The sequence below is a fragment of the Populus trichocarpa genome, chromosome 18 (genome assembly GCF_000002775.5).
Source record: "Populus trichocarpa isolate Nisqually-1 chromosome 18, P.trichocarpa_v4.1, whole genome shotgun sequence".
NCBI classification, from domain to species: Eukaryota; Viridiplantae; Streptophyta; class Magnoliopsida; order Malpighiales; family Salicaceae; genus Populus; species Populus trichocarpa.
Genome location: NC_037302.2, coordinates 14,050,666 through 14,059,514, shown reverse-complemented (window position 1 = coordinate 14,059,514; position 8,849 = coordinate 14,050,666). Strand labels below are relative to the sequence as shown.

General features: G+C 33.5%; 1 protein-coding gene across 1 annotated transcript; it reads left to right on the top strand.

Moving 5' to 3' along the window:
• The first annotated feature begins 1,578 nt into the window (after positions 1-1,578).
• LOC7459889 (nuclear pore complex protein NUP1) lies at positions 1,579-6,496 on the top strand. Its single transcript, XM_024590372.2, has 7 exons — positions 1,579-1,970; positions 2,157-2,221; positions 3,041-3,204; positions 3,358-3,700; positions 4,369-4,680; positions 4,799-4,876; positions 5,344-6,496. Exons 1-7 carry the CDS (start codon positions 1,691-1,693, stop codon positions 6,367-6,369), a joined length of 2,268 nt encoding a protein of 755 aa, XP_024446140.1. The 5' UTR covers positions 1,579-1,690; the 3' UTR covers positions 6,370-6,496.
• Positions 6,497-8,849: the final 2,353 nt, after the last annotated feature.

Below are 8,849 nucleotides of genomic sequence, written 5' to 3'. Positions count from 1 at the left end.
CAGACAAATGACATGTTGTTTGATTTATTTTTTTAAAGTCCATCCTCCCTTTAAAAAGAAAAAAAATACAAGGCCTAAGCACATAGACCCTGCCCTGAAGGCCCACGTGTCTAGGCTCTTTTTTTAGAGACCTAGAAGCACTGGGCCACCAAGCTCACGTGTCTGGGTTCTTTTAAGCTTTTTTTATAATAATTTTTTTTATTTTATATTTGAATACAAAATAAATATAATAAAAAAATTATAAGACCCCATTGAATCCATGATTATAAAATCCTAGGTGAGATTTTTATACCTTTATTTAGTCAATATCTACAAGGTTATGCCCAAATTAGAAATTTATCTAATTTCAAATGCCATTGTTTTCATTTTCTTTCCTCTTATCAATCAATTCTCAATAACACACAATGCAACTATTATTTGAATTCGTTTTCATTCATCCATAATATTTGTAGTTATTAAATTCAATTTAAGCCTTATTTGGGTTGATTTTTCAGTTGCATATGATAAATTATTAAGGTTTTATTGATATGATTAATCAATACTAAAATAAATAAATAAAATGAAATGCTATTATCTTAATAAAATAATTGTCTTGTCTTTAATAAACTCAATAATTCAAAAATTAATAAAAAAAAACCCGGAATTTTTTACCTAGTTTGGTCTAAATCCAATTAAAAAACTAAAGTTATATCTACAATGGTAAATATTTTGTTTGATTTTGCGTTTTAAAAATATTTTTAAAAAAATTTAAGATTTTGTTTTTTTTTTTTTTTGCTTTGGTGTCTTTAGATTATTTTGATATAATGATATTAAAAATAAAATTTAAAAAATAAAAAATTTAAATATATTTTCAAATACAAAATATTTTAAAAAATAACCATTATTACAACATAAAAAATTATCTAAATTGTTTTTAACAAGTGAAAAAAAGAAGAAGTTACTGTCACCATTAGTCGGTCCCAGATAAAAATGGTTCACCATGACAATTCGCAACGGTCACCGCAATCAATTTCTTGTCATTTTGAAAAGGAGAAAATTAAAAGGTTAAACATATTTTTAATTCCTAGGATTTAGAAATTTAAATTTAAATCTCAATTCATATCTGTTCAAAATGTTTCAACATTTGATCCCGTAGTTTCTACAAAACTTTCAATGTAACCCTCTTATAGTTAAAATGATTAACCAAGTCTTGTTCGACTTGATTTTTGGTTTTTTCCTCTTTTATATAAATATATTTATCATGAGATATTTTCACATGATAGTTTACAAAATAAAAAGGGAGAAAAATTAAAAAAGTTAAAAGGAATTTATATTAAATATTTAAACCAAGTAAAAACATCTTGAATATTTAATTAACATGAGAAAAAAATAAACTATGGAAGTTAAGGTAAGAAATATAGTATTATACTCAATCCCACCAGCCAAAACCCTAAAAATATACATTTTTCGAATATCAATTATACAATCCATGAATGGTGAAATCGAAACTTTTATTAATACGAAGTTGAAATATATATAATAATTGAAGGACTCTAATGTAGTTTCCCCCCCTAAAAAGATAATAAAAACAAGACACAGTAAAAAAAACAAGGCGCGGCCTTTCCTCCTCCTTGCTCTCTTTCTGTCGCTCTGGACCTGGTAAATTTCTACTTCCACTACGGCTGACACTGTCAGAGAAGTAAGAAATCAAATGGGAAGCACAAACGACGGCGAAGCGATGTCGTTGGGACGAAAATCGATAGTGGAAGTTCGAGGAGCCGGGGGTAAATTGAGGAAACCGCCGTCGCGGAGGCCACTGGCAACACCGTATGCTCGGCCGCAGGATAACCAAGCGCAACGGCGTCGGTGGTTGTCGAAGCTGGTGGATCCGGCTTACAAGTTGATTTCTGGCGGTGCGAACTTGATTTTCCCCTCTTTCTTCTCCAAATCGGAGTCTGTGGATGACGATGCTAATCGGGAAGAAGATGACGGTCAGTTTTGATAGTCTCTGTTTTCTTTGTGATTAAGTTTGATTATTTAGGGTTTTGTATTAAGTATTTTGAATGATGATGTTTTTTTTTTTTTAAATATTTTTTGAAGCTGCCGATTTGCGATTATTTATTTATACGTTTTTATTTTTAATTTGATTAGTTATATGTTTTTTAATTTATTTATAGTGAAATCACATGAGGAGGTGGAGGAGCAGAATGCTAGTGGTGATGATGCCAATCTCACTGTTAATGTAAGGCAAAACTTTATATCTTTGTGGAAAAACATTCAAACTTTCAATTAGATAGGTTGAATTGACGAATGCTGGCCTTGAAATGAATGAAGTGTGTTGTTTGACTTGTTCCCAATTTTGAGTCTAGTTCGAAATATTTGGATGACATACTTTCTGCAACTTTCTTTTGTTGGAACAATTACTTTTCGTTTCGGGTAAGCTGATGGTTTTGTAAGGAGTAATGCTTGGTATGATGAATGGTTTTTAATGAATACTAACAATAGAGGTAGTGTTTTTTTCCCCTTTTCTATTGCAACTGTTGGATCATTTATGTTTTAGTGTATTCATGTTGAATTTGTTTAATTTATTTTGCTATATGAGTCATTACTTATTTTGAAGGTGCAGAAAAACACTTGGTATTCTTGATGCAAATTGATTGTAAACAGTAAACCGCATTTCCGTTTCTTTTTTTTCCCCTTTTTTTGTGGGTTCTTCATCTCATGTGTTTTTTGTGCTACATTTTGCTAGTTTAATTTATGTTTTGGAGAGTAATGAAATCTTCTAACAGCTTATCAGTGATAGTAATATATGTTTGTTATCTTGTGCATTTGTTCCTTTCTAACTGGTATCGGTTTAGATTTTAGAATATGAAGTTGTAAGTTTTTATTCTCTGTTTGTTTTATATTTTCATGAGCATTTACTGAAAGAATGTTATGATTGATGTATTCATGAATTATTTGTACAACAGTGTTATTATAACATAAGCTTTTCTTCGGGCTTTTTAACTTCTGGCATTTCTGTGAATAAAATAGTCTCACCATTGGGAATTATTTCTGGCAGCAAGCAGCACCCAGATCAACTGATGTAGCTGGTACTAGCAGAGCTGCAGAAATATCCAAGAGTGGTTCTGACTTTGAGGGCCATGAACATAAAAAACTTGGCATTTCTGGTCATAATGGGCTTTCTGAAATTGAACAAGTAGTGAAGGACCAAAAGTTTTCTAGGTAATGATAATTGATTACATGTGTAAATATAATCTTAAAGAAACATGGACTTTTCGTACCACTTTTGTTCCACCATTGCCATTGAACTGACATGGAGCCTGGTTGTGATGATCTAAATATGAAAAATTTATAGTTCTCTCCATCACTATGCAGGGATGAAATTAATCGTTTGATGGAGATACTTCATTCAAGAGCTATTAATCTTCCAAATGTTGAGCAAGAAAAGGAACACTCAAGCATGACTGCTAGAGATGTTGGAAGGCCTGCTGCTGCCATTGAATGTTCAAGAAAGTCAACTGAAGAAAAGCGAGAGGATATTAACACAGCTATTTGGGGAACTTCAAAAATTCAAGAAAAGAGATATTCAAGCGTGATTCCTGGAGTTGTTGGAGGCCTTGCAATCCCCTTTGAAAGTTCAACAAAGTCAACCGAAGAAAAGCATGAAGATTTGAATACAGCTATTTGGGGAAACTCAACCCCTCTTGTCAAGTCAACTGTGAGTGGAATAAATTATTGCAATCAATGTGCATTTTCAATGCAGCATGTGTTTATAAATACGATACAATGTATATTAGATGTTCAAGGCGCATGCTTCTCTAAATTCATGTACTTTGCAAGACACATGCTTCTCTAAATTCATGTACTTTCTCATGCATCAAGCACTGGATTTTCATATCAGGGAAGATACATGCAAAAGATCATTCTTGAGATTGCTTAAACATTTGTGTTTGGAACTTAATCTGAATATACATCTGCATGCAGGCACACACTCATATGAGCTATTTTTTCAGCACACCATTGGAATTAAGGCTTAAAGTAAACTTGACCAGATTATGACTTTAGGAATTAAGTTACAATTAGGACATCAGTGCTTGACAGTGTTTTTGTTAATGGCATGGCGGTCCACTTGCATCCTCCAAGGAAAAGAGTTTTTTTCTGGAAAGGCTTGAGAGGAAATTGGGAAAAAAGAAAGGACAGGAATCTAAGTTCTATTCATATTCAACATACAGACGCATATACCTCTATATTTTCTCTTTTTTTCATAATTGCTAGGAATGGTTTACTTTTGCAAATGCACAAGTGAAGTGCACAAAATTGGATGCATACTCTGTTTTCATTTTCTCATATCCATGGATAGCCTGATAGTTGTGTGTAATCTCACAGCTGCCAGATGATGTTGGAGCCTCACCAATTGATATTGCAAGGGCTTATATGGAAAACCGAGCATCAGAAGTAGGCTTTGGCTCTAAGAGTTTAATTTCAAAAGATCGAGGGGCATTAGTGATTGGCAACCTGCTTGGATCAAAGCCATTTTTGCCATCTCCTTCACCTAAGCCCTCCACATGCTGGCCAGGTGCCATGGTACAGGATCAGCGTGGGTTTGTGACTCCACAAAGTCAAAGAGGGAGATTCGGGCTTCACAATTTTCCCCGAACTCCTTATTCTAGAACTTTTTATTCAAAGTCTAAGTCCCAGGTATGTGGAATCAAGTATGTGGAATCAAGTTTTCTTATGCCAATGGTGCTTTTTTGGACGTGTTTCATCACATGTGAGATGACTCTTTTCTCTTCTACACATTTATCGGTTGCTTCAGTTACAAGGTGATCATGATAGGCCCTTGAATATGACGTCATCTCCCTTTCAGCAGCCTCAAACTCCTGTATATGGACAGGTAACTTTCTTTGTCTGGAGTCATTGTGTTTTTATGTCTTCTCTATGTAATTTATTTCAATGGGATGCCATCATGTTGTTCTGTTACCCTGGACAAGAAAATTTTAAATTTATGGACAGGTAATTTTTCTGTATTCATAGTCATCGTGTTTTTCTGTCTTGTGGATGTGATTACCATGTTCTTTTGTTTCTTGGACAAAAAAATAATAATAAAATATATGGCATAATTGTGTGATATGTTATAGTGATTCTTGTTTTGGTCGAGACTTAACAGTCCAGTGGAATTTTAGATGCAGCATTGGCTGCATGAAAATGAACTAATTTCTTGGCCTAAGGTGAAGTCTTTTTGTCCTGTCATAGAAATTTTCTTTTGTCTGTGATTCTATGTTGCTGTTGTCTTGGTACAACTATTGTCATTATCAATAAACTTTCAAGTATTGTTCTTAATTTCAGTTTTTGAGCTTGTAGGTGAATTCAAGGTTCAATTCAGTGGATGATGTACATGGTTCTGTTGGACCCATTCGTAGGACTAGGATACGGCATAAAGCTGTCGCAGAAACTCCTTCTAGAGGGTCTGCTAGTTATCATTCAACTTTAAACAGTCCTCAGGTGGAAAACTTCAATGCCTTTGAAGGATTATTTTCAGGTGTAAAGAAGAGTACAGAAAAAGGAGGAACAAGTAGCCCCTCAAAATTTTTGGTAGCAGATAGTGAGCCACAAAGCTCCAAAGTCAGTGTTCCATCCGTTCCTCCACATTCCAGGCAGATGGCTCAGAAAATATTAGAACACTTGGAGAGAAATTTGCCAACTCCTAAAGAGAAATCTGCTGAGTTGAGGCTAGCCACCTCCTGGAAGAAATCCCTCTCCTCAAACAACAATAATAGCTTGGCCAATGGCCCCGACTCTTTGAGAAAACCAGATCAAGCTGACAAAACAAATTCAGCTCAGGCGACTGAAGATAGAGGGAATCTTCTTTTTAAGTTTGCTCCTCGGGAAGTTACTGTCCAAGCTGACTCTGCTGCAAAAGATAATACTTCAGCTTCAGACATGAAGGCTGTGCCAAATGCCGCTTCCTCGGAGTTTCCGAGTTTTCAGAAGAAGCCTCCCACTCACTCTTCAGGGAATAAACCAGTTTTGTCTTCTATTACCGTTGGCAAGCCTGATCAAAGATGGGCATTATCTTCTGATAAGACAACTTCCGGATTTACTTTCCCTGTCTCTGCAACTTCGGGTGTAAACTCTGAGCCTCCAACACCAACCATCATGCCATCAACCTCAGCCACCGTTCCGTCTCCACCTAAAGACGCATCCTCAATTCCTTCATATAGTTTTGGCTCTAAGAAGTCTGATCCTGCCCTTGTTTTTTCTTTCCCTTCAACAAGCAACGCCTCAATACCAGACAATGCATCTTCCGATCTGAAGTTCAAGTTTGGATCAGAGAAGACAACTAGGTTATCTTTCAGTTCTATAGGCAAAGATGCCATCTGCTATTAAAGAAAACAATGACATTTTTATGTTTTTTTTTTTCCTGGTATTTTTAGGTATTCATCCTTTTCCAACACTTGCCAAATTAACTGCATTGAATTATTAGTTATTGACAGAACTCATGTAGTTCTTCTCATTTCTGAATCATCATAGCCCTAAGCCCGATGATTGGGGCAGGGCCCATGTCCAATCTGTTTAGGCCCAAATACCTGCTGGTGAGTTTTCTTTGGGGCAGACAAGAGTGGGTCCTTACTGGCCCCCAGCTGTTCCTTGTTGTGGATGAAACTTGATGATTTAAACAGTAAGTGGCATAAATTCTTATCACACAATTGAAGAATTTGTGTACAGAAAGGCTTTGGTTTTCAACATTAGAACATGATGCCGTGGGAATCACATGTTGCTCCCATTTTCATTGCAGGAAGAACTTGTACCCTATCAGCTAGCTTACAATTATTATTATTCACCCTGTCCCTGTGGGTTCCATCTTAACGACCATTGAATTTCATGATGCCCCACCTCTCTCCTCTTCTTTTACTGGTTTAATTTCATTTTCTTCCCTCTTGTTGTCCTTGCTACCTTAGATTGAGATCTAATTTAGCTCTGGAAAGTGTGTGCATCTTCTTCTTCTTGATTTTTTTCCTTAAAACTATTAGGGTTCAAATCTCAAGTTTAATTGTGAAAAGTAAAATTCTACGGGAAATCCATTGCTGTTGTAGATGGTTTGGTTTTTGGCCACACAACAAATATAATTTAGGTCCAAACCAGAGCTTCTATGTTTTGCCCTTTTATGTGTCAAGCTCACAATGGGCTCTACATGAAAAAAATAATAATAAAAATTAAAACACTAAACGCAAGTGGTGGTGTTTGGTGCATATGGGGTTCTAAGGCTTCAAATGCATCCTCAACCCTTTGCCGCAAATTGAGACCTCAATTTAGATGCATAAAAATTAGTCCAAAGTTACCAAGTGGTTGTCAATTTGATTAAAAAAAAAAAAGAAGTTCTGGGACTGCAAAATTCCACAAGTTGTTTATAAAGGCACGGAATTAGATCTTTTGATTTGTAGATTTTGGGTTTCAATCATGGTTATAACTACTTAAAGTCTGATTCGAGCTTTTTTTTAACTCATCTAAAAACGTTATTCAGTTAAACTAAATTGATCTAGAAAAACTCAAGTGAGAATTAACTTATGATTTTTTAAAAGTATTATTATTAAAAAGATGTTTCTGTTTTCTTATGTTATGGACAAAAAAATTAAAACAAAAATTACATTATTTTGAAATAGAGTTAGGTTATTCTATTGACCCACAAGTTTAAAACCTATTTGGCAATGTGGCTGGTTGCGTGTTTATCAAAAATCTAATTATTTTTTTTAAATTAATTTTTTAGTGTTTTTATATCGTTTTGATATACTGATTTCAAAAATAAATTGTAAAAAATAAATAAATATTATTTTGATGTATTTTTAAACCAAAAACACTTTAAAAAATAACCATCACAATACCAAACACCAAGGTTGTTAAAATCACGAGTTGACTCGTAAAATCGTATGATTTTACGAGTCAATATATACTTAATGTGTCAAATCGTTTTAAAAACTTGAAAATGGTTGAAATCGGGTTAATATCGGTAAAATCGAATGAAATCACATAAAATCACAATTTTAGAACCGTTTTTACGATTTCATCAAGAATTATATACTTCAGGCTCCAGCCCTCCAACTCATATCAGCATGACCTTGGTTGTACCTTAAAGACTATACTTATAGCATGACATGGCCAAGTAAAGCTGTAAAGACTATCTTAAAGTTGTGAAGAGTCTAAAGACTATACTTGTAGCATGATGTGGCCAAGTAAAGCTGTAAAGACTATATTTATAGCTTGACGTGGCTAAGTAAAGTTTTCAGAATCACTGATATTAATGGGTATTTGGCAATTGACATAGTTTTTGTTTGCGTTTCTAGATTTTTTTTAAATGTTTTTAACATTAAAGAATATTTTTATATAATTTTAAATAAAAAATTATTTTAAAAAGCATCATTCATTATAATTTTACACAGAATGATTTGTATTATTCTTATACTATAACAATTAATTAATCAAGTTCTTTCATCAATCAATTTAAATGATGTTTACGTGCTCAATTGTACATATAAATAATAGTTTTTTTTAAAAAAATTATTTTTGATATCAACATATTAAAATGATCTAAAATCATATAAAAATAATTTGAAGAAAAAAATAAAATAATCTATAGTTATTTTAAAAACATTTTTAAAATACAAAAATAACTTTTTATGATTTATTTTTAGAATCCGAGTTTATTTTATATTTTCCGTGTCGTGTTAAAAATGAATTTTTAACATCCTTGACAAACACTACCTTATTCTACTAACCTTAACTCCAGCTTTAATCCGGCTCAACACCAGAGTGGTTCTTATAACTTTGGTTGCAAAGGCCTCCAACTATAGTAAAAAAGAAAAAGAAAAGGA

Bases quoted from the DNA above. Each gene is read 5' to 3' on its own strand.
- LOC7459889 (XM_024590372.2), top strand. From the start codon at position 1,691: ATGGGAAGCACAAACGACGGCGAAGCGATGTCGTTGGGACGAAAATCG. The intron at 1,971-2,156 runs GTCAGTTTTGAT...ATTTATTTATAG, and splicing joins TAATCGGGAAGAAGATGACG to TGAAATCACATGAGGAGGTG. The intron at 2,222-3,040 runs GTAAGGCAAAAC...TATTTCTGGCAG, and splicing joins ATGCCAATCTCACTGTTAAT to CAAGCAGCACCCAGATCAAC.